Source organism: Ursus arctos, unplaced genomic scaffold, assembly GCF_023065955.2.
Source record: "Ursus arctos isolate Adak ecotype North America unplaced genomic scaffold, UrsArc2.0 scaffold_10, whole genome shotgun sequence".
NCBI classification, from domain to species: Eukaryota; Metazoa; Chordata; class Mammalia; order Carnivora; family Ursidae; genus Ursus; species Ursus arctos.
In genome coordinates, this window is record NW_026622764.1 from 2,295,147 (window position 1) to 2,322,940 (window position 27,794).

The following is a 27,794-nucleotide window of genomic DNA, read 5'->3' on the forward strand; positions in this document are numbered from 1 at the left end:
TAACAGGAGAGCAATGGGACGGGGAAAACACGGATGATGCAACATTTAAAACAGTTCTGTTGTGAAATCATTTAAGACTTACAAAAAATCTGGGAAAGTGGTACAAAAAGTTTCCTGTGTTCCTTCTACCAAGCTTTCCCAGCGGGAACGTCTTACGTAACTGGAGTACAGGGACTACAACCGGGACGTTTACACTGATGCTGTCCTGCCCAGTAACCTACAGACCTGATCCAGATTTTCCCAATCATCTTACCAATGCCTTTTCGGGGTGGGGGGCCTCCGGGATCCACCCAGATGCCACATGGCAGTCACCCGCCACATCTGTAGTTCCTACAGCCTGGTCCATCTTTGTCCTTCATGACCTTGTCCCCACCACCTTGACGACAGAGTAAGTCATCATATTTTCCAGCTTTGACAACCCGATAGGTGAGAAATGGTATCTCAGGGCTGTTCTTGTTCGTGTTTCTCTAAGCATAAATGAGTTGAAGCATCTTCTGATGTCAATGGGTCATTTTAGTATATTTTTGGGAATTATCTGTTAGCATCTTTTTCTCGTTTTTTTCTATACCTTAATTTTAAAGAGTTCTTTATGTATCAGGGATGTTCATCTTTTGTCTGTGATATATGTTGCTAATATTTTCTTCCAGTTAGTCCGTTGTCTATTGATGTTGCCTGAAAATGTAGAAACACAGGCCATGGGGGCTTAGTCCTCTCTGCAGGTCAGGCTGAGAAGAGTGTTAGGGTTCTGGTACCGACACTGCTGAGACGCTTGGTAGAAGCAACTACGAAAGTGCTACAAAGGAACGTACCCTCAAGCAGGCCACGCATGGTGCTCTCGGCCGGAGGCCCTGCCAGAGGTGAGCCTACGATTCCCATGCAGAACACGCGAGGGGACGCCACACCATGAGTGAGAGTAAAAGTAGCAGATAACAAAGAACCTCAGAAAGGACAGGACACGTGCGCGTCAGAACTTCCACTTCTACTTAGGAGGAAAGCTGCCAAGAACATTGTTCCCGCCCTAACAAGGAAGAAAAGACAAATAATAGACAAAACCACAGCTTCTCTGGAGCCCAGCAGAGAGCTGAAGTCAAAAAGCAACCGGGTGAGCTGAGTTCCCACGAGGGACAAGCATCTCCGTGGAGGGACGGGGCCCAGGTCCGTGCCAGCTTTGACAGAGCTCGGGGGGTACCATGCAGGTGGGTAAGAAGAAATCAGTTCCGGTTTCGCTGATTCTTAAAGGCCACGTGTGGGCTGCATGTCAGTGTGGAAGAGCTGGGCCCCAGACCCAGGATCTGACCCCTGTCCCCCAGCTCTTTTCCACAGGCCTGTCCTGGGAACCGGGACAGGGCAGGAGACCCAGCGCAACATGACCACCTACTGCTGGAGGCCATGCCAGAAGTCTGCCCACCTCCCGGATTCTTCTACCCTAGCTGCTGGGGGAGGGCAGCAAGGCCCTGAAGCCCAGGGTACGCACTGCATCTACCCTCGGTCTCTGACTCACACGCTTGGGACTCAAGCAAAGATCCACTGTGGTTGGAGGGGTTGGAGAATGATAGTCCTGTCCCTCACAGAACTGACCTAGAACGTGTCTTGGGCCAGGACTGCACAGGACACTGTAGAAGTAAGGTCCTGACTAGAAGTGCGTGTCTGCGGTGTCTTCCGGACCCCCGTGGGAAGCAGCTCCGTCCTTTGTCATGACATCTGATGTCGGCCTTACGCTCCTCACAGTCGGGCTTCACCAGTCTGGAAAGTTCCTCACTGCTATTCTGCTGAGAGTTTTTATCATGGATTGTGTCAAAGGCTTTTTCTGTATATATTGAAATGATTGGACAGTTCCTTTTCCTTATTATGTTAAAATGGTGACTTACACTGGTTTTTAGATGCTAAACCAACCTTGCATTCCTGGGATAAGGCCCATTGGGTCATGATGTATTATCCCCTTTAGTTTTGTTTGTTTTATCTTTTTTGCTTTGTTCTACTTGCAGAGATTTGCTCAGCGTTTTTCACCTGTAGTCAAATATTGCAAAGGATCTGGCCTCTGTATTCATAAGAAATATTGGTCTGTCATTCTTTCACATAATATCATGGTCATGTTTTGGTGAAGCTTAGGCTAGCCCCACATCATGAGTCGGCCTATGATGCCTCTTTATTTCCTCTAAAAGTTTGAGTAAGGTCAGTATTTTTTCTTCCTCATAGAATTTGCCAGTAAAACCGTCTGGACCTGAAACTTCATTTATTGGAAAAATTCCTGATAAATTAGGATTTTTCAATCTCTCTATAACTACTTCAATGTTTTTCTTTAAATATTTTTTCTGCCCCAGTCTTTTTCTCTTATTCTTCCAGGACACCAATTACACATACATTTTACCTTTTGATATTGTCCCACGGGTCTCTGAGACTCTGCTCACTCTTTCCATATTTTCCTCTCCAGGTCCATTTGCATAGTTTCTGCTGCTCAGTCCTCAGTTCATGGAGTCTTGAGCCCGTCAGTAAAATTGACATCTCTGACATTTTATTTCTTAGCTCTGCGATTTCCTTTCCGTTCTGTAGCACAGTTATCCCCCTACTGCTCTCAGAGAATCTCTTGGCATGTTCTTCTTTGCCTCGTGGAGCATATTTGTAAGAGCTGCTCTGAAGTCTTTGCCGAATGACTCCACGTCTGTGTCATCCTGGGGCTGGTATCATCAATTCCATTTCCCCCTGAAATTTGGTGATATTTCCCTGGTTCTCTCTACGTTGAGGAATTGTGTATTGAATCCTAGACATTTTAAGTGTCATGTTGCTTTGACCAAACCCTCTGGAGAACATTGATGTTCTGATTTTAGGAAGCCGTTCCATCTGGTTGGGTTGACCTGGTATATTTGATCTTGCCAATTGTGACTGGTGGTTTGAATCGGTCACTACTCGGAGAGTCTGCTGTGCTGGTTTGAGCGTCCTCTGTGTACAGCAGCCCCAGGGTGAGGCTGAAATTGGTGGGGTTCCACACACAGAACTAGGAAGTCTGTCTCTCCAGGGTTCTCTGCTCCTGAGTTCCCTGGTGCACACTCAGGCTTTCAGGGGCTCCTTTCTCTGTGGCCAGAAAGACGGAGTTTCTATCAGAGTTTTGGTGCCCTTGCCACAGCATCACAGCACAATGGGGCTGACCCCCAGAGCAAAGCCAGGAGGGAAACAAGCACAGACACGTGAAGCCCTTCCTTTCGTGGGCAACGGCTCCACACCCGCCTGTGTTTGCTCTTTCCAGGAGCCTTAGCTGGTTCCTTCGTGAATTCCATGTGGAGGTGTTAGTCAGGTTGGGTGGGAGAGTGGACTCAACCAGCAAGAGGACCCCAGAATTCCCACTCAGCGTCTTTCAGAAAGTTCCATGAAATGCCAACCTTCCACCCATGGGAAAATGCTAACAAAAATGCTGCCCGAACTAGGCTAAAGTGACCCCTCCTCCCCGCTGTGACCTTCTACCGGGCAGCTGCTGCTTGACCTCCTCCCCTTCCTCCCCGTCCGTCCTCATGCCCGAGCCATCTGCTTGATTCAGGAAAGCCGACTGGGGGTGTGAGGCCGCCCCCATTCCGGTCTGGGAGAACACTGGTAGAACAGGTGGAGGCAGCTGGTTTCTGGGGGTGGCCTGTTCAGGCTCTGGCTGACCGCCAGGAGCGTGCCCAGCTCCCGAAATCCGTCATCGGCCCTGGGCTACCGTCAACAATGGCCTTAACGTCCATTTCCGTGTGCGTGCTGTCTTTCCTTAGGGCCCACTGTTATCCTTTTTCCAAGCAACCTCATTTGTAGGGTTAGATACTTCAAGTCATCTCCTCCTGGGGGATAAGGAATGCACAGAGCGGTTTTGAGTCTGGTCATCGGGTCAGTGGTGTGTCCCACTTCCTGGGCCTGGGATGGCTGCCATCGACCCCTGAAATTTCAGAGGGCTGTTCTGCTGGCGGTTATTAGTGTTTGAACAGAGGAAGCTTGACAAGGAAAATCTTTCAAAGGAGTGCATCTCTAATGGTGGAACTCCAGCCATTTGAGCAGATGGCTGGGACAGGCTTGGGTCTGGGTGGGGGCTCACTGTCTCAGGTCCTCCAGCCACACTTGGTAGGTGGCTTACCGTTCATAGCGACCTCACCTCCCAGGAAACAAACCAACCCCCGGGGCCCTTCCACTGTGCCTTGAGCCTCACCTGCACCCCCAGAGTCCATCCCATGGCCCAGGAGCAGAGCGAAGGCCATCTGCCATCTGGGGAGCAACAGTGCCATCAGGCCAGGCAGGGCTCCTGCTCTGGGTCCCCATTGCAGAGGACCCACACAGTACACACATCAAAATTCAGTCTATTTTCTCTCCCGTCTTGTAGGAAAGTTTCTTAAGACTTTGGCAGCCAATGGGACAGAGGGAATGAAGGACAGGGATGCATTGTGGCATCAGAACCCTGTGCAGGGAAGGCTGAAGGTGGGGGTGATAGCGGGTGAGAGGGAAGCGCCACCACCCCTTCCTTGGAAGCCAGTGAAAGGGGCTACTCTGAAAGCTGCCCCCGTAGCGGCAGCACCTGGACGGAGCGGCTATGGAAGGTCACTGTGCTCCCCTCCCCTCCCCCCTGCTCAGGGGTGTCACTGCGATGCACAGAGTTGGAAAGGAGTCAGGATAAGGCATCTACCATGGGGTGTGGAAGGCGGTCCTGGGGCAGCGTGGGTTCTGCCCAGTGGAGAGCAGGCTGAGGGTCCTGCCCAGGAAGGTGGGGGCATGCCTTATAACACCCACAGTGGGACATGTGGCAGGTGGCCTCTGTGAGCCTTAGGCCCAGGCCCTGCCACGCTGGGGTGGCCCATCCAGGAGCACCTGTTACAACGTCCTATCAGAACACCTCCCTGAGGACCAACGGAGCAGGCTGAGCCATCAGAAATGATGGTGCAGGTCAAGAATGGTCCGACACCGGTCCTGGAACGCTTTCAGGGGCCCCCGCGGCTCAGCGTGGCTGGGATCCCTGCAGACTTCCCACCTCTCCTGCCCGGCCCTCAACACCAGCTCCGCTGGGAGCAGATGCGTATCCTGCTCCTGTGGCCACAGGCGGGACCCCCACTGGACAGGCTTCCCCGAGCTCCAGCCTCCACCCCACATGGACACAGATAGGCCCGCAGAGGGTCGGGCTTGTGTGCCTTTGCTCCACACGCCGGGCAACCCCTGGAGTTTGGGACTCACTGTTCAGGGGTACACCGAGCTCCACCACCGACTTCCCCAAAGACATCAAAGTACGGCCAACATAACACCGTCCTCCTGAGCCGCGCCGCGGGATTGTGAGACAAAGAGGGTGTAAAGGAGACTCCAAGGAATGACTCTCTAGTGTGAAGTTCTGGCCACCACAGCAGGGCACCTCCTGGAAACTCGCTGGCTCTCCTTCCTGGGCTGGAATAGGTCTCTTAGGCTACTAAGTGGCAGTGACATTTCTCCTTTTCCCCAAATCTGATCTTTCTTAGCATAGTCTTATATTTGGCTTCTTAATGACAGCTGTCACATTCTAATGGATGTTGCCTGGTACGGGGGCAGAAGATAAAGGGAAGGAGGCACACACGCAGCCCCGTTGTACACTTGTTGACGAACAGAGTGTGTGTTGACAAAGGAAATCCCACTGATGCTCCCGCCACCTTTCTGAGCTGATGGGAGGGAATGAAAGGTTCGTGGTGGGCCACGGGGCCACAGGGACTGGGGAGACAGTGCAGGGGAGAGGCAAGTGCCTTGGCGGAGCACCAGATAGCCTGGTTGAAAGAAAAACACGAATTTGGAATTAGACCACAACTGTGTGTCAAATCTTGATCATTGTGCTTAATTTTTCCCACAGAAGAGGAGAAAGAAACAATGTATCAGATTAAAAGCCTAGCAGCTCTGGAAAAAATCATTTACAGCCTTCGGAGAGCTTTAGGTAAACGGAACTTGGGACCATCTTGGTGACAGATAAATGTGGAGGACGCCTACTCCTGCTGGGACGTCCCCCGCTGTGAAGAGAAGTAAACCGTCTGCTCCAGGGAACCGATCTCTGGAGGGGCAGGTGACTCAGTCCCTGGGCAGAGCTGCAGGGAGCCCCCGACGGGTTTCTTGTGTTGTCAGTCCGGGACTCCTGGCCCCCCGAGTCCACATCTGAGGAGTCATAGGCTATGTCCTGGGCATGTAGGGCTGCCATCATACACCCCACAGCCAGGCCCGGGAAGGTCCCCAAACCTCACTGCGGGCAGCCTCTCACTTGGGGCTGAGCCCCACACTGGTGGGTGCCCCGATCTCCATCCCCCAACCCCCTTCCCTTTCAGACAACTTCCTAGTTGCTGAAGTTGGTCCACAAATTTCCCCTGGTGGCTTCTGCCCAGGCCCCATGGTTCTCCCTGGAACTTTCCAGAACACCTCTGAGCCCCTTCCCCAGGCCAGTCCTCTCCTGTCCTCCCAGCATCTCCCAGGTAAACCCTATAGTCACATAGATGGTTCGAATCAACACCTCCAGTCTTCTACCTACCACACACCTGTGATGCACCCTAAGACCGGCTGGTTTTGGGGACACCACACCCTAATTTCAAGCTAGTGTTCACGAAGACTTGCAGGGATTTGTAAATGTGACTGCTAAGCCACATGGGTCGGCTCCTTGTAGATCCCAGCTCAGGACCAGACATTTAAACCCGGCCAGCTTCGCGCACCTTCACCACGTGTTCACTGAGCACCTACCACGGGCCGGGCACCGCTAAGAGTTCGCGGGATGTCGCACCGCAGACACAGACAGCCCCACCCTCATGGAGCCCACATTCCAGGGCACGGTTAGATCGCCTCTCCGATCCCGCCTGTTGGGACACTTCCAGGTCTCCCCTCTTTTGTCGGCTCCTCCTCCAAGCCCCCAATCATGCTTACTGCAGCCAGCCTGCCATCTTGCCCTTTGTGCAGATGCCAGCCAGGATGGAGTCCCAGACACATCACTAGAGACCTCCCATCTGTGCGAGTGGTCACCAAGCACAGCCAGGAGCCACTCAGACACTGCGGGGCCAGAGCCAGCCCTGGGGCCTCGAAATCCCAGGCCCCCCGGTCTGCACCTCCCCCCAGCAGGACCCCCCCAATGTAATCAGAGGTAGAAAGGGAGGTTAGTTTGCTCTACTCACTGCAAATTCACTGACTGGTACTGACATCCAGCCAATTTCTGCTGCTTTAGACAGATTTCATGAGAGACTTTGCCAAATTCCCAGCTCCCTGGGACTGGAGAGTTCTGTCGTGGGGACAATAAGGTCTCCGATGGCTCAAATGTCTAAGGCAGGGCCTTTGCACCTGATGAAGGTCCTGCAGGCTGTCCCCGTGCCTGGCTGTTTGGGGGATGGGCAGCGGAAACTCCTCGAGGGCCAGGGCTGGGGCCCCAGCAGTGTGTGGACAGGAGGACCAAGGTCCTTGACCTCCGAGAGCCTGACGTCACAGGAGTGGGTCCACAGCGGGCTGCTTCTGAGGGGAGGAGGGTCCCACCCAGTCCAGCCAGCAGAACTCAGAGCCCCAGTGGGTTGGGGGGCAGAAGGCAGTGGCAGTGAGGCATTAAAGGGTACAGTCTGGCCCCCCACCCTGTCCTCCTCTCTCTGCACTGCTCCTCCGTCCAGGTCATGGCCTCGTGCTCCCCAAGATCCTGCCAGTTCTCTCCCCCATCTGGCTCACTGCCAACCTCACCTGGACCCACACCTTCCCCTTCTCCCTCCGGCAGGGAACGCGTTAGCCCTGCCCTCTCTGGCTTCCGAGTTGTCCCCTACTGTCCTCTGCACATCTGCAGGGCGCTGTCCATCGTGCAAGCTCATCCCCTCCCCCGGGACCCTCTCTTCTCATGGCTCCTTCAGGAAATTGGGGAGGCTGCTCATCCATGCACAATCCCAGAGGCCCAGGCTGATGGCCAGGGGGCTGGGCGGTGGCCTGACCAGGGTTCAGATCCCCACCTGACTCCTGAGGAGCTGCGTCAACCTGGTATGACCTTGGGCAGGTGACACCTAAGCCTCGGCTTCTTCCTCCTTCACATGGGCACTCAGAGCACCTGAGTCCAGGGCGCGGGGGCTGGATGAGCTGCCAGCGTGCTTCCCAGCCGCCTGGACCTGCGGGAGGGCTGCACCCGAAACACCCGCGGGGAAAGAGGTGTGTCGTGGGTCAGGGACAACGAGGTGGGGCCTCCATGCCCCCCTCCCTGTCTCCCTCAGTCTCTCAGCCCAGGGCTCGACCCGGTTCACACTGATGGGAGCAAAGCCCAGGAGGATGTGAAACCAGCCTCCAAGGAACACCTAGGATTTCTCAAGAAAATCTCCTCTTTCCAAACAGGCAAAACTCTCAAGCAAAAAATAAGGAAGCACAAACATTTGATCAGAGTAGCCAAACTGCGCAAGGGGAAATGGACCCTGAACTAGAAGCCGGACCACCTGAGCGGACAGCCACTCACGCCCACCAGTAGGAAGAAGAACGAAATAGAATCACTATTTTGTATAAAGAAGAATCACTTTGTTCAAGGAGTGCCAAATAAAACGAACATATTTAAATACTAAGAGGCAATGTGGTTTTTTCCCTTCAACAACAATAACAAAAAATGAAAATCTAATTGAGCCTGAAAAATAAGAGTGTCCAAAGCTCCACGGTCTAACGGGATGAACTTTGAAGACACATAACCTCCGAACCTATGTACCGTCAGGATTTCCCCAGAGAGTCAGCATCAGCAGGATGCATATAAAACACGAAAGAAATTTGTCATAAAGAATAGGCTTATGCAGTTGGCGAGCTGGAGACCCAGGAAAAGCCAACGTTTCCCATCTGTGCAGGAAAGCAGGAAAAGACCGAGGACACCCATTGGAAGGCCATCTGGCAGGAGCAATCCCTCTCAGTCAGGGGAGGGTCAGCTGTTCAGTCTAGTGGGGCCTTCGACGGATCAGATGTGGCCCACCCACATCAGGGAGGGCAATCTGCTTTACTCGGTCTGCTCATTTAAGCGTTAATCTTGTCCAAAAATAAGAAACACCCAGAACAATGTCTGATTGAGTCTCTAGGCACCTGTAATGTTTGACCACACAAATTGTGTGACTGCGCAAATATGTTTTTAGCCTAAGGGACAGCAGAGTCAACGTGCTGGGTCCCTGGCAGATAACTGAACTTCCCTTCCCTTGAGATGTATTGTACAACAATGTACACACCTTGTGTTTCCGGCTGACTCGCAGAAAGCCAGGGCTGACACCCCGCCTCAGCATGGCCAGGCTGTTCACAGCCAGCGTCCAACCTCGACAGTGGTGAAATATTTTGCATATCACCCCTGATGGAAACCAAGATCTCTACAGAGAAAGAAGTTTTCCAGTCCTCAGGAAATGACCCAATTTCAAGTAATTTCAATGTGTTGAAATTCCGCATTCTCAAAATGGAATCGGTACGGCTCAGAGGGAATGGAGTACTTCAGGAGCTGGCCCGGCCTTTGTACAAGTGTTTTAGCTGCAAGGGACTTGACCCACCAGCACATTCTGGGAGGGGACAAGACCTGTCAGCAGCTGTCAAAGTCTCTTCCAAGGTCTTATATCCAAACTGGTTCTGGCTGTGGACCAGCCCTACCCCGTTCAGCACACTGGAAACCAGGCTGAAAAGCACTATTGGGGTTAAAATGTCGGAGTGCCCCATTACTCTAGAAAGGCAGGTTTGGGCACATTCGTGAATCTTGTCTTAGAAACAGCTCTGCCTCTTTTGTCCAGTCTGAACAGTGGACTGGGATTCTTCCTAAAACGCCATTTTTAAAGGCGGTAGGGATCGAACTAGACTAGACCATTTTATTTGTAACTGCTGGCTGTCTGCTCTTGTCAAGAGAGACAGAACTCGGTTCCTCTCTGTCCTGACATCAAGTCAGCCATAGTGTGGAAGCTGGGGAAATGGAATCAGAGCATGTTTATGCCGGACAGGCTCTGAGAGTCCAACCCTGTGACCCCGGGAAGCTGAGGCAGAGACGACACTCAACTCCCTAGTCGCCCAGTCGGTGGCAGAGCAGGGCGTGGGTACCCCTGACTTCCGAGCCTTTTCCTCTCCTGCACCACGTTTCTGCCCACCCCCCATCAGTAAACGGATATCTTAGTGTTGTTGTTCTCTGGGTTTGACTCTTGCCCGACTAATTTGCTCAATCCGCCATAGCAACCTGCCAGACAGGGCGGCTTAAACAGCAGATATTCAACGTCACGCCGTTCTCGAGTCTGGAAGTCCAGGCTCAAGGGCAGGGCTGGTCTCTCCTGAGGCCTGTCCTCCCCTTGGCGTGCCGACGGCTGCCTTCTCCCTGTGTCCTCACAGGATCTTTTCCCTGCATCTGCATCCCCATGTCCTCTTTTGAGAGGACACCAGTCAGAATGAATGAGGATCACGCAAACGCCTCATTTTAACTTAATCACATCTTTAAGACTCTCTCGGCAAACACAGTCACATTCTGAGGAACTGGGGGTCAGTGCCTCAGCATTTGGACTTTCAGGAGACACAACTCAGCCCAGCATGCCTCTCGAGCATTCTTAGCGTTCTTTGTGATTTGCATGTCATTCCCACGCACGGAATGCCAGGCGCTCTCGGCACGGTGCTTGGGAGGGAGGCATCCGCTCCACGTGTCTCCTCTCAGAGGTGTTGGGGGGCTTTCTCTAACTGCTCACCGTCACATGGCCACTGGTGGAGCCAGTCCTCTGGCAGGCCTTCTAACCCAGACAACTACCACTGGTGGCAACCAGGATATACCGATGGGCTCAGCTTACACAGCAGTGCTGCCCCCAGATGGGACCACATGTTGAAAAATTCCTTTCATTACTGTGCTGTAGGTTGAACAGATAGGCTTGAAATTCACCTCCCCGTTCCACCCCTAAACTTCATAACATCTCTCATTGCAGCAATTTTCAAAACATGAACGTGTGATGATTTAATATTGTGACCACACAAAAATGTTTTCAACCCAGGCGACAGCATCTAGGACAGTGCGGTCGACGCGCCGGGTCCCTGGCAGACGGCTGAGCTCCCATTCCCAGAGCCGTGTTGTGCAGCAACGGAAATATACTCAACACGGCTGAACTATGCATTACAAGTGGCTAAGATGGTAAATTCAATGTGACAGGTTTTTTTTTTTAAGATTTATTTATTTGACAGAGAGAGAGACAGCCAGCGAGAGAGGGAACACAAGCAGGGGGAGTGGGAGAGGAAGAAGCAGGCTCATAGCGGAGGAGCCTGATGTGGGGCTCGATCCCATAATGCTGGGATCACGCCCTGAGCCGAAGGCAGACACTTAACGACTGAGCCACCCAGGCGCCCCCAATGTGACAGTTTTTTAACCACAGTAAAGATAACGGAATACCTTTAAACAGATACCTACAGCTACATCATGAAAAATGTCATGGAAACAGAACCCACAAAATAAGAGAAATTCTTTGCAATCATATGCCTGATAGGGGACTTGTACCCAGAATTTAAAAAGATCTATTACAATTCAAAACTAGAAAGACAGCCCCATAAAAATAGGCGGAGGGTCTGAATAGATGGTTCTCCAAGTAAGATATAAGAGCAGCCAGTAAGCACGTGAAAAGACGCCGAAGGCGAGGAGCCTTCGGAGAGATCGCGGGACAGCGCTTGCCACCGCTCGGGTGGTGACGGGCACCGGTGAGCACCCGGGGGGCCCGGCGGCCTGGGCCGCTGCAGGCGCAGAGAGAGGGTGCCTTGGCTGGGAGCGGGGCCCGCCGGGCCCTCTGACAGCACACGGCCCCTCACTGCGGAGCCGGCAGACCCCGGCCAGGCTTCTGTCACACGAACATTTCCACGCTCCTGTGAGCAGTGGCATCACCCTCAACAACCAGAAGCAGACACTGCCCCAGGGTCCGTGGGCTGCTGAGTGGGTGCACGGGCGTCCCGCTCGGGCGGCCGAGTCACCAGCCAGGAGGGGAAGGGGGCCCTGGCGGGCAGCGCGGACGAGCCCCGCCAGCGGCGCCGGGCACAGGAGCCCAGAGTCTCCGCTCCCACTGATACGCAGTGTGGACAACAGGCAAGTCCACGGGGACCGTCGATCGGGGGCCGCCGGAGCCTTGAGGGGTGGCCGCTGAGCCACGTGGCCTTTCTCTGGGGGGTCACTGAAATGTCCTCAAACTGGCTGCGGCGACGGCTGCACCACTGAATGCGCTGCATCGCACACCTGAGGCAGGTGAGCTGTGCGGTGTGCGGATACCTCTGAGACGCGGGCTTTCAGAGCCACGCACTCCAGCGGACGTCGTCGGCAGCGTTGAGGCACTGAGCGTGTCCCCCAGAGCAGAGCGGCTTCAAGCACCTGGAGAGAGCGGTGTCGCTGAGCGGCAGACGCACGGACGCAGGCAGAGAGGGAGCGCGCACAGAAATACCTCGGACAGCTACGCACGCAGTTCGCCAAGGACACAGCCCGTGAGCCCCCACACTGGAGCCCTCGCTCGGCCGTGACCCTCGTCGCCCACGGAGTGACACGCACTTCCCGAGTGACAGAGTTCATTGTAAAATCCAAAACTGTAACTCCTTCAGAAGAGAACGCGGAAGAAAATTCCCGAGACCTGAAGGAGGGGAAGGGCTCCGACACGCGGCCCGAAGCCAGGAAAGGGGTGAGGGGAGCCGCATCAAGACTTTCTCTACCAAGTCCGGGACTTTGGGCTGTGACGCCCCCTGTGACAATGTTGGAAAGAAAAGCTACAGACCAGGAGAAAACCTTTGCCAACTACTTACTTGAAACAAGTCGTATCTTACGGCTGTACATTCCCTGAATGTCCTTCGATGGTCACTGAGCGCTCACAGCGCCCCTCTGACTCACATCTCAGTCTGCACAACGCAGAGGCCATAGGGTGCCTAACTCCCATGCCCATCTCTGCACACTCCTTCCCCCGTGAGCTGTTAGCCTGAGGGGGAGGGGGCGGCGGACTGGAGAAAGGACCCCCTCCCCCTGCAGGCCAACCCTGCCCATGGACAGCACCACCAGGCCCCGCTGGGTTCCCTCCCCCAGCCACGTCCTAAGGCAGGTCTCCCCTCAGGTGCGTGGTGCCCGAGGTCGTGAGCCCAGTGAGGGCTGGTTCATCCTGGCCAGGAGGGGAAGGCAGGCCATCTTCAAGGAATCGAGGAATCGGTGACGGCAGACGGGAAGAAGATGCTCGAGAAGGATGGTGCGGTACGATGTGGAGTGGCAGGCATGGGGCCTCTGCTACCCGCCCCTCCCCGTCCTCCGCAGGGCACAGGGAGCTGCTCCCGGCCTTCCAAACCAGTACTGGTGGGTGTTACGGCTCGAAACTGCACGCATACCTCAGCTTCGCAAATAAAAATATGCGATCGTCATGTGGGCTCTGGGTAGGAGAGTTGTGGTTTGGAAAGATGCACAACACCTCACGGGTTTAAACAGCGGGGTTCTGGGGATAGTCCCCAACTACCGCGTGACTTCACTGACTCCTTTCTGCTTCCGGGAAGAGTGGGAATTTGCAGTTTCCCAAGATGCCAGTCTTTTCTATTGCTACCTTCAAATGCTATTGTGGACACAGATCGTCCAGTATTTGGGGGGCAGGGGGTTAGCGGTGATCACTGAGATTTCCTCTTGGAACGCAAACATGAAAGGGAGTGTGGCAAGTGTATTGTAAAGCTGTTATAAAGTGTATGAGACGGCGTGGCTCAGGAACACACTGAGCCTCAGTGGACTGCAGTGAGGTGTCCAGAAATTCAGCGTCGTGGTGATGAGCACAAGACACACGTTCTTTGCAGAGCCACGTGTGAGGTGTGGGGACAGTGCATGAACCTCCTGGGAAAGCGGGACGTCAGAGCCTTAATACACAGCACACAGGAAAACCAACAGAGATGCGTTAAAGGTGCAAATATCAGGGAGACCAGCATCACGATGCCCGAAAGCAAATAGAAGGGAATTGGGCCAGTCTGGGTCCAGTCAGTAATGTAAACAGAGGAACTAGAACATAGAGCGAGGACTAGGACGTGTGGTTGGGGAGTAAGGGTGAGGTTGGAGAGGGTACAGGGAAGAGGCCCCAGGGCTGAGGGAGGTGCCCAAGGACAGACTCAGAGGGGCCTGGCCCTGAGCCCGGGGTCCAGGCTCCGTGGGGAAGACGCCCGCCACAGCTGGCCCCCAGGCGCGGGGCAGCAGGAAAGAGCCCCTGGAAAGATGGTCCCGGTGGGCCTGTGAGGGGCCACAGACCCCGCAGAGGGAGGCAAGAGGAGCAAACGCAGCACCCCCAGACCAGGCAGGGGTCTGCCACGCCCCAGCATCCCCACTGCTAAACCTCGATGCAGGTACCTGTCTGCTGTAACTGAGAAATGTCAGAACGTCCCACCCATGACGGCAGAGCGCACACCAGAGCAGAAGCCCGGCCATGATAAACTGATCACTGGCACAGAAGTAGTTTTACAATCTCAACGTACTTTCCTTAGCATGACTCCAAGGACAGACGCTATGAAGAAAAATATGATGTCAGGCTTGAGTACATAGAACAGACAAGTCTGGAGAAGTAAACGGAGGCATTAACGCAACTCAGACAACCTGTAACATCACGGAGTCAGTATTGCTAAATAGTAAAGGTTCTTATAAATCAGCAACACATTTACAAATAACCCAAGCATACCAACTGGCAGCTCAGCAGGAACGGATAACATATGGAACCCTAAAACACAGACTCTCAGGAGCAGTCGCATGAATAATTTCAGAACTGCAACTTAACAAGGGCATGCGGCAGGTGCTTGGTACATACTTGCTAAATGAGTCATTTCTGCATATCAGATTTCCTAAATTTAAAAATATGATTAATGCCTAGTATTGGCCAAAGTGTGAGGAAAGGGGTAGTCTCCAAACATCATTGGTGGGAGTGTAAATTAGCCCAAATTTTCTGATTGGTAACTTGGAAATGTATGTAAAGCCATTAAGCTGTCGAAAATTGACTCAGAGACTCCATCTCAGAAAACTAGGCAAGTATGCCAACAACTGTATATAAATATGGTCACTGCAACATTGCATCTAATTACGAAAAAAGACGCAATCATTTATAAAGGACGGGAAGATCAATCCTGCCTCCAGCGCACGCTAGCAAACCACACAGCTGTAAGAAAGGACAATGGCGATGCCCACGGCCCGCATGGAAACGGCCTAAAATTTACCAAGGGCTCCGGAGTGTCCACATGTGTCACTGTGGGGAGTATGTTTCCACTTTACCTGAAACATCACGGGGAGATCAACGTGCAAAAATGCTTAGATCTGTGTGCGTGTGTAAACATACGACTCAGGTGACCGTCCCTGGGTCACTTTCTACATTATGGATTTCTGTGAGGTCTGGACTTTGTTACAAGAACCATTACTTTGATCCCCCATCCCTGCAAAAAAAAAAAAAATGCTCATTTAGAAAGTCAAGTACTGGGGTAACCAGGTGATGGGTATTAAGGTGGGCACATGTTGTGATGAGCACCGGGTGATATACTAATGAATCGTTGATCACTACATCAAAAACTAATGTACTATATGTTGGCTAGCTGAACATAATTAAAAATAACTAAATAAAAAGTGTGTCGGGGGGAAAAAATCAAGTACTATAGAAATATTTTTAAAAATACATGTCCCCGGGGCGCCTGGGTGGCACAGCGGTTAAGCGTCTGCCTTCGGCTCAGGGTGTGATCCCGGAGTTCTGGGATCGAGCCCCACATCCTCCGCTAGAAGCCTGCTTCTTCCTCTCCCACTCCCCCTGCTTGTGTTCCCTCTCTCGCTGGCTGTCTCTATCTCTGTCGAATAAATAAATAAAATCTTTTAAAAAAAAAATACATGTCCCCAACATTTCACCTCCCAGAAACTCACAGGTGGAAAACCATTCCCTGCCATCTAGTTACAGGGGGATAGAAGCATAAACAGGTATAAGACTGCATTATAGTTATTTTAAACTGAAAGTTGTCCTCGTGGAGTCATAACCTATACATATTTAACTTACTTGCATTTAGTTCATATCATTTCAACAGCGCATACTTAGCAAAGAGGGAGGGCAGAAGACAGAAAGAAAACCAGAGTGAGCTGCCCAGACACTGCCTGCCCCAGGGGAGGGGAGCGGGGGGCACCCGCAGCAGGATGGAACTCCCGGCTCACCTGTTTGTTCAGGTGCTCTCATTCTCCTGAGGCCTCAGAGCAGTTTACCACCTGCCACTGATTCCAATCTTCAAAGATACTCATTCCTTTCTTCAAAATGGGCCTTAGGTCAAACCCAGCACTCAACCAAAGAAACTGCGGTATTCCCCCTAAAGGAAAAACAAAAAACCAAAAAACTAACCTCTTACATTGATGTACGGAGAGATAATACATTAGCTTCCAACATGCCAGGCTGACCAATAGAAATAAAACGCAAGAATTACATATATAATTAAGATTTTTCCACTAGCCACACTAAAAAAATGAAAAATAAACAGGTGAAATTAATTTGAATAATATATTTTATTTAACTTAATATATCCAAAATACTACAAATCAAATATGCACTCCATGTTAAAAACTATTTGTGAGGTTTTTTTGCATTCTTTTATTCTTACTAAGTCTTGGCAACCTGGGTGCGGCGCGTCTCGGTCGGAGCACTAAATTTTCCTTGGGAATATTTGAACAGCATTGACTTTTCACAACAGTTACCGCTGAAAGAGCAGCTACCCATACCCACGTTGTTTTTAAGTTGTTCAGACACACTTAAAATGTTGCCAATAATTGAGTCAAGTTTAAGTTTTTTAAATCCAAATATAAGTAAGTTAAAATTAAAGTGTAAAATTCACTTCCGCAATCTCACCAACCACGTTCACATCGGTGCCATTTGGGTTTTCTCTAGCCGTCGGCGAAGAGGTATTGGCAGGTTCTAAGCCAGCGCTATTGTTGGACTTACATCTTAGAGGAGCCCCTGGCTGCCAGACAGGAAAGCTGAGAGGCAGTCACTCTGGTTTACGCAGGAGAGCCTGGCGGGCATGGCAGGGGTGGGAGGTGTGCATGCACGGGGGACGTATTGGCGCTAGAGCCACTGGGATCTGCCTGTGGGTGCCAGCACGGTATTGGCCCCGGGGTGCAGGACTTGAGGCCCGGGTAGACACTTCTGGGTCCTTCCCAGAGACGGAGGGCAGGCAGGGACGGTAAGTGGGAGTAACAGGTGTGGGGGTGACTTGGGAATTTTATTTGGGGTAAGTGGAGACGCCTGGTAGAGATCCTGATGGAGATGAGGACTAAGGCTCTGGGTTTATGAGTCTGGGCTGCAGGAGAGCTCAGGGCCAGAGATGTGAAGTTATGAATCATCAGCGCATGAATAGTATTTGAAGGCATGGGATTTGACATGATTGCCTAGGAAGAAAGTACAGAGAGCAGAGGGTCTAGGACCGGGGCCTGGGGCCCTCGAGCATTCGGAGGTTGCACAGGAGAGCTACAGAGCCACAGAAGCCAGGACAGTGTGTCCCCAGGAGGAGCCCGCACGCAGCCCAGCCGCTGCACACAGGGAAACGCAAGACCAGCAGAGACCGTGGGTTGGCAAACATGGAGGCTGCAAGGAGTTTGCCAGGAGCTATTCCGCGGGAGTGCTGGGCACTGGCGCCCAGCTGGAGCTCAGGGTGACAACCACAGCTGACACTTGAACCTGGACCACACCGGTGTGCGGACACGCGGGGTCTTTCACAGCACGCGCTCTGAATGTATTTCCCCTGCCTTGGGATTTTCTTAGTCACATTTTCTTTTCTCCGGCTTACTTCATTGTAAGAATAAAGAAACTCATGCCCAGGGGCGCCTGGGTGGCGCAGTCGTTAAGCGTCTGCCTTCGGCTCAGGGCGTGATCCCCGCGTTATGGGATCGAGCCCCACATCAGGCTCCTCCGCTGTGAGCCTGCTTCTTCCTCTCCCACTCCCCCTGCTTGTGTTCCCTCTCTCACTGGCTGTCTCTATCTCTGTCAAATAAATAAATAAAATCTTAAAAAAAAAAAAAAGAAACTCATGCCCAGGACACGCACATGCCTGGTAACCGACTGTCCGTGTTACTGGTTAAGCTTCTGATCGACAGTAGGCCTCTGGTAGTTGACCGCCCCAGCAGCAGGACCAGTTTCTGGGGACGCTCACACGGCTGGCATGCACTCGGAGTGGCCAGTTTCTGACACCGCTCGAGGCTTCACCTGCTGTAATTTCAAGAGAAATAAAACATCTGACAGCAAAACCTCATCCCCAGAAGAACTGGTAACTGAAATTTTTGCAAATTGCTGGGAGGGGGGTGCGGCTAATAACAAAGGTACTTGGAAAACAATTAGTAACATAGGTCTTCAAAATCTACACCCGCGATCTCCTCTGACCCTGAGCACGACTCTTTTGCCAAGCCCAGGGAATGTCGTCTTCCTTTAACGAATGAGGAGCTGAAGCCAGAGATGGTGAAATGGCCCCTCCAGCGAGGGAGACCTTAATGCCTCGTTCAGTCCCCAGAGACTGAGCAAGGGGGCAAGGGGGCCGGAGGCAGCAGTGCCCGGGCCCCCACCGCACGGGCTGCACTCTGCGTGTTGGCTTCTGTCCCCTTTCCCTGAATGCCCTGCGGCCCCTGGAGACATTGTTCCCACGTTAGAAAGGGCTGGGATCAGGTCGCAGGATTCCGGCAAGAGCAATCAGAGAAGGCACTCACACATCTGTCTTCCAGGCAGAGACCATATTGGGCCCCAAGTGATGGGATCTTTTAGCTCCCAGCACATCTCCTGGTAGGCCTGTGCGTTCCTTGTCCCCGACCTGGTGTTTCCAGAAGGCCTCAGTGCTCTGGGATTCCCTCACTTAGGGTCTTATCCGTTAGACAGTGATGGGTGACAGTAGTTTTATTTTTTTTTGTAAGATTTGTATTTATTTATTTAAGAGAGAGAGAGCACAGAGGAGAGTGAGAGGAAGAAGCAGGCTCCCTGAGATCATGCCCTGAGCTGAAGGCAGACGCTTCACCGATGGAGCCCCCCAGGCGCCCCTGGGCAACAGTAGTTTTAATTTGACAACCTATTCCTGTTACTTCATCAGATGGGTAGGATTATGTTACCCTGTCAGACTAAAAGCTTGCTTCTGGAATGTTCTTAAGGAATAAATTCAACAGCAAGAATTTCAGGAAGGGTAAATCTCAACCACACACACCAGGTAGCTGGGTCTGGGCCATGGAGCAGCAGTGAGCTGCCTCTGGAGGGAAGCTGGCTCTTTCGGGGTGGCAATGGGAATTTCCTGCCTGCTCCACAGAGGGGGGTCACCAATCCCACCAGGGGGATGGCTGAAGCACATTTTAGTAAGAGTCATAGCTCTCTAGGGACTTTTCTTTCTGGTAATAACATTGGGAAATTAAGGAATCAGCTAAAACATTTTAAAGGACTTCATAGTTTCCAAGTTAAAGGTCAAGGGTCAGGGGACTACCCATGGTCATCCTTCGAGGTCAGCCCTGAGCTGTCCTGAGAGCAGCCCGCACTGGGCCAGCCCGCTGTTGCCTTTTTCTTCTTCAGACCTCACCACTCCATCTCCAGTAACCTGCTTCAGGACAGAACACAAGTCCTCTTGTCCATATTTTATTTTAAGGGCATCAGTTATGAAATAATAAGTATATAGATTGGTCTCTGCCCCCAGTTCCCAGCACAGAGCTCCTAAAACCCTGTCATTTCCTAGGGGGTAAGAGTGCCAAGAGCACCTCTTGTTCTAAGGAGGTGACTCTGGGCTGGTCACCAGGAAGACCCTCTCTGATGAGAAGCTAGCCAACTCCCAGCCCTGCCCCCGCCGTCCAGAGATGGAGTTAATCACAGATCGGGTCTGAATGAGCAAGCCCCCATAAAGTCCCTCAGGAGTTTCCAGGCTGGTGACCACATCCATGTCCTGGAGAGTGGTGCACCCCAACCCCACAGGGACTCCTGCACTCAGGACCCTCCCTGACCTCGTCCTGTCATCTCTTCATCTGGCTATTGATTCGTGCCCTTTGTCACGTCCTTTAATAAACGGAGTTCTGTGCGCTGCTCTGCCAAATTAACCCACGGAGGGGCTTGTGGGAGCCTCCCGTCTAGCAGGTCGGTCAGAAGCACAGGCGAGAACGGGGCTGGCTCCTGGTGTCTGAAGTGGCATGGGGGCAGGCTTGCGGGACTAGCCCTTAACCTGGGGGGTCTGGTCCCATCTGCAGGGAGACTGTGTCAGACCTGAGTTGATTTGTAGGACCCAGCTGGTGTCACAGAGAACTGAGTGGGAGACACCTGCACGCATTTGGTGACCACAAGTTTCAGAAGTGAAGTGTTCTCTGGAGGCAAAGGAGATATACAGGGAAGAAACACAAAGGGGAAGAACTGGGGGGGGGGGGGGTTCTATGAAAAATCTGAGTTTTTCACTTTTTTTCCACAAGATACAAGCAAGATACAGGACAATCAGTAAGATTCCAGAATCTTGATGCTTTTTGTTTTTTTCAAAGATTTTATTTATTTATTTGAGAGTGAGAGAGAGAGAGAGGGCACAAACAGGGGAGAGGCAGAGGGAGAGAGAAAGGGAGAAGCAGACTCTCCCCTGAGCAGGGAAACCAACATGCTGCTGGATCCCAAGACCCTGAGATCATGACCTGAGCCGAAGGCAGACACTTCACTGACTACGCCACCCAGGTGCCCCTTGATGTTCTTTATAACTGAGATCCTTGATCCATAGCAGGTCTCCCCTTTCTGAAGAGGGGCGGCCAACTGATTTGTTGCAGCCTCCAGTCTGGTGTCGTTCAACAAATTCCTATTGTAGGCTCAGTATGGGTGGGGCACTGTCCTCCTGCGAGAGATACAGTGACCACGGAGAGTGAGAGACAAGGACAGAGATGGAGATATAGAGAGACAGACAGAGACACAGACAGAGGGGGAGAGAGGGAGAGAGAAAGGCACCTATCTGGTACTTTAATCAAGAGAACACCTGTTTGCAGAGCAAGCTCTTGGCCCTGCCCGAGGGCCCCCTTTCAGATCAGAGAGAGGCTACCTCTGAAGACAAAGGTCTGCCTTCCCACCTCGAAGCATGTTCGAGGCATGTTTCTACTGGCCAAGAGGTCTGTTGGATACGGAGAGGCCACCTCAGGGCTCACTTCTTCACAATCAAGGTTTTATGATTAAAAACGAGTAACATTTACTTGCCAGGCTTTTTAGTTGTTTCATTTAAGGGTGAGAGGAAATGAAAATGCTAGAAACCTGGAAACTCCTGGAGTAGAGGGAAAGGGAGCTCTCGTGGTCACCAGGCAGAGGCTTTGGGAAGGAGAAGCACATGGAGTCGAAGGCGAGCATGTGGACCCTCCCCAGCCCAGCCAGGCCAGCGTCCTGGGGCTGCCATAACCCAGCCCAGCAAACAGGGCTTAGGCAGCTAGAATCTACGCTCTCTCGCTCTGGAGGCCAGGCGGAAGCAGGGCTGGATGGAGCACCTGCGCCAGGCCTCCCCTAGCCTCTGCTGTTGCGGGCCATCCTTGGTGTCCTTTGGCTTCTAAGCTGCACCAACCCCGTCTCTGCCTTCACCTTCCGGTGTTCTCCCCATGTGGGCACCTGCGTCCAAACATCCCTTCTTTAGAAGGACAGCAGTCACATTGGGTTAGGGCCTGTCCTGCCCAATCACTATGATCTCATCTTAACTAGTTACATCTACAGTGACCCCCTTTCCAAATAAGGTCACATTCTGCGGCACTGGGGGTTTATGACTGTAACTCACGAACTGGGGGGGAGGTGCGTAATTCAGCCACAACAGGGAAGTAAGTGCTGGGGACAGGGTGGGAGAAGCCTCCAGCAGAAGCACCGTTGGTTTCTCGGGCTGAGTGGACAGCCTGTGGGCAGGCCCTGGCGGGAGGGGTGTCCAGGGGCCCGTGGACGGATTCGGGACTTGTCTCCCAGGGAACAGTTTGCAAAGCGCACTGTAGCACCACCAACCGTGGCAACTGACTTGGGAAGCGCACGAACACGTGCGATTTTGTTGTGGGTTTATTTCAATGAGTAGGGAGAAAATGTAATTGGCACCATGGACTCATTGATGTTTTCTTCGTGAAGAGAACATAAATAAACTCGGTAATTTTTAAAAGTGAACTTATTTTAAGAAAATTATTAATAGCACAGATCCTACACGGACACGAAAATCCACACCCATGTGGTAAAAATCCACGCGGGGGTGGTATCTGAATGACATTAGTCCGGGAAGCTGTTTGCTATGGACCGAATGTCTGTGTCTCCCCGAAATTCATGCTGATGTGATGCCACCTGGAGGTGGGGCCTTTGGGAGCTGATGAGGGTTGGACGAGATCATGGGGTGGAGCCCCCATGATGGGATTAGTGACCCCAGGAGAAGAAACACCAGAGACGTGGCTCCCTCTGCACCAAGTGAGGTCGCAGCAACAAGAGGCCACGCGTGAGCCAGGAGGAGCCTCTCCCGCCCCGGGACCAGCCGTGCTGGCTCCCTGATCTCAGACTTCCAGTCTCCAGAACTGCGAGAAATTCATTTTCCTTGTTTAAACCTGCCAGTCTGTGGTACTGTGGTGCGGAGGCCGGCACAGGCCAAGACACTGCTCTCATGTCCAATTTTAAGTAGATTTGCCTTCTTAAAAGATGGATCTGGCCACGTGGAGGAAGGGGATGCGGAGGGTGCGCAGGTGAGAGACAGTCAGGCTATGTCCCTCGTGTCGTCCAGGTGAAGGGCCCCGCCAGAGTGGGCTGCCCACGCAGAGCCAGCTGCACGTCGGACGTGGGTCTTCCTCGGAGCCCTCACCCCTCACCGGGCATCACACAAAGCGTCTCACCAGTCCCACGCGGTTCCCTAGCGTGGCTCATAGTCTGGGTTCTACCTTCTCCAATCTCATCTCCGGTGGCTCAGCGTTGACTGTGTCCTCCTCCGAGTGTGAAAACAGCCCTACTGATGTCTCTGCAGTGTGTGGGCACTTCTGTGCACCTCTGACCGGGGCAGGCCTGCACCTGAGCCCTGCCCCATTGGAGCAATTCCTCACACAATGCAGTCCTCAGTACAGAGGGGTTTTGTTGTATCTCATTTGATACATTGAGTTTTGAGTCTTTCTCCTTCCATGTATCTGAATCATATCTTCAAATACCAAAGTTTGCTTACATTAAAGAAAAAGATTACTATTCAAAAACATTGTTCAGGGGTGTCAGGGTGGCTCAGTCGGTGAAGCATCTGCCTTCAGTTCGGGTCATGATCCCAGGGTCCTGGGATCAAGTCCCGCGTTGGGCTCCCTGCTCAGCGGGGAGCCTACCTCTCCCTCTGCCTGCCACTCCCCCTGCTTGTGCTCTCTCTCTCACAAATAAATAAAATCTTTAAAAACAAACAAACATCGTTCAGTGAGACTTGTTCAAGCATGGTAAAGCAGGTGTACTTGGGAACTATGGCAGTGGGAGTGGGAACCCCAGTTTTCCTTGCGCTGGGCAGAGAGGTTGGACTGGGCTCCAAGTATGGCATGAGCACCCTGGGTGGGCGAGTGAGGGTGTCCTGTTACTAAGACAAAACATCACGGCCAGCGAACCAGCTAGTTCTGGCTAGACCAACCCAGCAGGATTCTTGCTGAAGGCAGGCAGGAGGGAGCTGACATCACCTGGGAGAGCCTGGCGGGTGAGGAACTTGATCAGGTATCAAGGACGATCAGGTATGGGGGATGGGAATTGTAACTAAACCAAGTTAGCAAGAGTCTTGCTAAAAGTGCATGACGCAGAGACAAACACCCAAGTCCAAAAGTCTAAGCCTAGCTGAAATTCGGGGGAGCCTGAGCAGAGTTCGGTCAAGGAGATAATGTTTTGTCACATATTTATGGTTGTTTTGTCAAACAAATCGAAGCACGTGAGTAGTGAATCTAGTTTCCCCCCACTTCCCCCAGAGCATTTTAGAAACAAGAATCCCAAAGAAAATCTGTAATTGGTAATAATGATGAGTTGGGCAGAGCTTGGGACCAACCAACTAGAACACGGGCATTTGGAAGCCCTTATAATTCTCATACCCACAATTATCACGCAGGCTGTCTTAGGGACCCATCTTCAAAACTACGTTGATCTATTTCAGCTACTTAAGTATGTACACAGTCCTAGTAACTCTGAAAACCAGAAAGTCATGGCATTCTGTGTATGGTGCCACTCTAACCTACTTTATTTTCCTAGGCCTTAAGGCTCTTAACACAAAATAAATTCCAAGGTTAAAAAAGTCTAACTGGTTTGGAAACTAGGTCTGGCTATTATTCTCAGCTCTGCCCCAGGCACCCGGTTTGTCCTTGTGCGAGTGCTCAGTTCTCTGTGCCTCAGTTTTGTCAACCACAGCGGGCACAGTAAGGAGGAGTAGTCCCTCCCCCTCGATATTACAGATGACAAGGCACGCTCAGGTCCTTTGCAAAATGGGGTGCCTCTTTCCCAGGAAGGACGGAAGTCATTATCAGGGTATACACCTTACAGAGATAATTAGATTAGAATCATCATGGTCTATGCAAAGAAAAATGGCTGGCTTCTGGAGTGGAGCCAGCTCGCCATGAGTTTACAGCACAGCTCTACCCTTCTCGTCCAAACAAAAAAAGTAGTATTGCTTCAACTATTGAAATACTCTTTCTTGCCTCACCTAGTAGACTAGAACCCCCTGAGAGAAGACAGAGTCTCTCTCATTCACACTCTCATGCATTAGTCATTGCTGCCTGAATTGACTACTTGCTGCTTTTCCCAGCTTACTGTGTCTGAAGCACCTTCCCAAGCGAGGCATTCGCATCATCATCAATGCGACCATTGTATGAATAGAGGACTGTGCTGGATCTTGACACCGCAAATTAACAATTTCCCTGTTAGGCATCAGGCGCTCAATTTCTTCTTTTATTAGCTAATGCTGTCAGGTGGCACCATTGTTTTCCCAGACCTCTGGTTCCCTGTTTAAAGTTGAATTACTGGGATTCCGAATTCTGTGAAAGAAAAAAGGAAAGCAATATATACAAGGAAAAAGAATATATACAAATGAAACCATATGGTAAGAAAAGTACTATAAGGATACCCATAAACGTTGATAGTGGTTATTCCTCCATAGTAAATTATTAATTATCACGTATTACTCATAATCAGAAGAAAATCTGTTGAGAAAACTGAATCTTGGTCGTTGACCGAGGATTTTCCAGGGTTTTGCTGGCTGCTCCTGCGGCTTGCCCGACAGACAGGCGCCTCATGAGGACGGAGCCCGGAGGGGACTCGGGCCTGGCCGGCCGTGTTCCCGCGGGCTGGTCGGGACACTGCGCCGCTGGGGTCTGGACGGGGCACGCGGCCGAGAGCCCGCCCCACCCGCCGGGCCCGGGGTCCGCCTCTGCGGCTCCCGGCTCCCGGCTCCCGGAGCTCCCCCGGCCCCCGCCCGCCTCCTGCCCCGGGCCCCGCCTCCTATTCGGGCCCCGCCTCCTGCTCGGGATCCCTGCTCCTGCTCCTGGCGTCCGCCGCATCTCCGCCCCGCTAGGCCCGCTCCCTGGCCCAGGCCCCGCCTCCTGCTCCAAGAGCCGGGCCCAGCCCTCTTCCCGCTAGGCCCCGCCTCTGGCCCAAGCCCCGCCCCCGGCTCCCCTGGCCCAGACCCCGCCCCCCGCCCCCTGCCGGCCTGCTCCTCCAGGCGCGGGCCCCAGCCCTGGCCCCGCCCCCCGGCGCTCCAGGCCCCGCCTCCAGCCCCGGCGTTCGCGGGCGCCGGCCTCAGACCTGCCCGTGGCAGGCCCCGCCCCCGCCCCGCCCCCTGTGCGCGCTCTGCTCGGCTCCGCTCTGCAGCCGGCGGGACGCGGCGGTGGCACTCGCTCTCCTTTGTGCTCGGGCGGCGGCCTCTCGGGTCCTCACCGCGCGTCCTCTCGGTCGGCTAGCCCGCGCTCTCCGGTGACAGACCATGTCGGCGGCAGGAGCGGGCGCAGGCGTGGAGGCGGGCTTCTCCAGCGAGGAGCTGCTGTCGCTCCGCTTCCCGCTGCACCGCGCCTGCCGCGACGGGGACCTGGCCGCGCTCTGTTCGCTGTTGCAGCAGACGCCGCGGGCCCACCTGGCCGCCGAGGACTCCTTCTACGGCTGGACGCCCGTACACTGGGCCGCGCACTTCGGCAAGGTGGGCGCGGGCGCTTTAAGGCGCCATTTTCCGCGGCTTTCCGGTGGTGGGCCGGGGAGGGTGGGGGCTGAGGCGCGGGGGGCGGGGGGCGCGGGGCGTGCCGGGAGCGCGGGGCGGAAGCGGGGTCGGAGGCCCTGGCGCCCCGAGCGAGGGGTCCGGGGCGCATGTGCGGCGGCGCGGGCAGCCGGGGAGCCCCGTGGGGGGCGCGGGGCCTGCCGGGAGCGCGGGGCGGAAGCGGGCCCGACGGCGACGGCGCCTCGAGGGACCCCGGGGCGCATGTGCGGCGGCCCAAGTTTCAAACGGCGCCGGCTTCGCGGGCGCGCCGCCTCTAGCGGAGGCAGTTGGCGCCTGCGGCGGGCCGGGCTCCCGGGGCGGAGGCGCGGCCCCTCCGGGTGGCCGCGGTCCTGCGAGGCCGGGCGCCGCGGGCGGGGGCGCGGCCGCGGGCTCGTGTCCGCAGCACGGTGACTGGCCGCCGGAGTCAGGGTCGCCCTCCTGAGCGGGTGGGTCCCTTGTCCACCGCGTCTTAGGAATGCTGGGTATCTGGGAAGGACGGGACGCCACCGTCCATTCCCCGAGGATTCGGGGACGCGTTCCTCGTCCTAGAACGCGGTCTCGGCCGCATTTCGCAGCTGACATTGTGGCTCTGCTTTGTGGAATTGAACAGCGTTCTCCCTGGGAAACGGTGCGGCCGCGGCGGGGGGAAAGAAGGGGTCTCGCAGAGCCTGCTGCCGTGTCTCTCCAGGCACAGGCTGCTCTCGCTGCGGCTGCATTCGGCATGGTCGGTGCTGCCGTGTGTCTCGGGAAGCGTGCACGCTTCGTACAGTGCTAGAGTCCCATTCGTGCCAATGGAGGCCGTGGCAGGGAGGCGGGACGGCGGGGCCACCGGAACCGCTCTCGGCCTCCGCTGGACCTCGCCCCAGGCAGCCGTGCTCTGAAGCCCTGCGTCCCTGTCCGGTGAGCCTGGCTCCGGCGTATTCGTCCCTTAAATCGTGGGTAACTCAGCACGGGTCCTCGGCATCTGCGGTCCCCACGTGCTTTGGGGACAGACAGCCTCCGAGCAGGGAAGGACGGCTGTTTTTGAAAAGGCTCGCCTGTTGATTGAGCCTCCAGCTGAGCATGACACAGTATTGTAGGACAGTCTGGTACATTCTGTCCAGCGCTTAAAACCTCATTACGGAGTTCATTACATTGTTCGTTCAGGGTATTTACCAACCCAGGGGTGCCTCCGGGTACCTCTCAGGATTAGAAAGAGCTGAAACAGGCTTTAACACGCTTCAGTGGTACATTTCAGGTTCTGTATATTTTAGGAACAGGAAGAAGTAAAACCCCCCTGAATTCACTTTTTGGAAGTCTGTACTTCTGTGGAACGTTAAGTAGTAGGTCAGCCTTGGATACCAGATGTAACCAGAGGCTGTGCCTTCCTTCGGTGTTGGGGAGGAAATTAGACCAGGAGTGGGGCTCTGAGTTCCCCGTGCAGCCTCTCCCTGCCTCCTGACTATCAGCTCCCTGTTTTTACCTGCATGTAAGGCTGCCCTGTGCTTGGGCCTGGGCAAGAGCCAGGTTGGCATTTAACACATTATGAACTATTCCCATCTTTCAAGCTGGCTTTCCTAGAAATGTGCCAACTGCACGTTACCTGACCTTTCACGAAGCTTATTTTTCCTTGAGAACTCAACATTATTTAAAATCTCTAATTATACTTGGCTTTTACAAGCTGCCATATGGTATAGTATCTCTCCCGTTCCCTAAAGCGAACCCACAGGTAATAGATTTAAAGCGAG

General features: G+C 53.5%; 1 protein-coding gene and 1 long non-coding RNA gene across 2 annotated transcripts in view; one reads left to right on the top strand and one right to left on the bottom strand.

The window, feature by feature from the left end:
• Positions 1 to 20,374: 20,374 nt before the first annotated feature.
• Positions 20,375 to 25,271, bottom strand: LOC130542747 (uncharacterized). Its single transcript, XR_008957525.1, has 2 exons — positions 24,949 to 25,271; positions 20,375 to 24,859 (listed from the first exon to the last, which is right to left on the bottom strand). It is a non-coding gene; the product is annotated as an uncharacterized LOC130542747 (long non-coding RNA).
• A 335-nt stretch (positions 25,272 to 25,606) lies between these two features.
• The window catches only part of ANKRD10 (ankyrin repeat domain 10), a 32,523-nt gene continuing 30,335 nt past the window's right edge, over positions 25,607 to 27,794 (top strand). Inside the window, exon 1 of the mRNA XM_026490929.4 lies at positions 25,607 to 26,013. Coding sequence (XP_026346714.1) covers positions 25,804 to 26,013 — 210 coding nt within the window. The 5' untranslated portion in view covers positions 25,607 to 25,803. The remainder of the gene's footprint in view (positions 26,014 to 27,794) is intronic.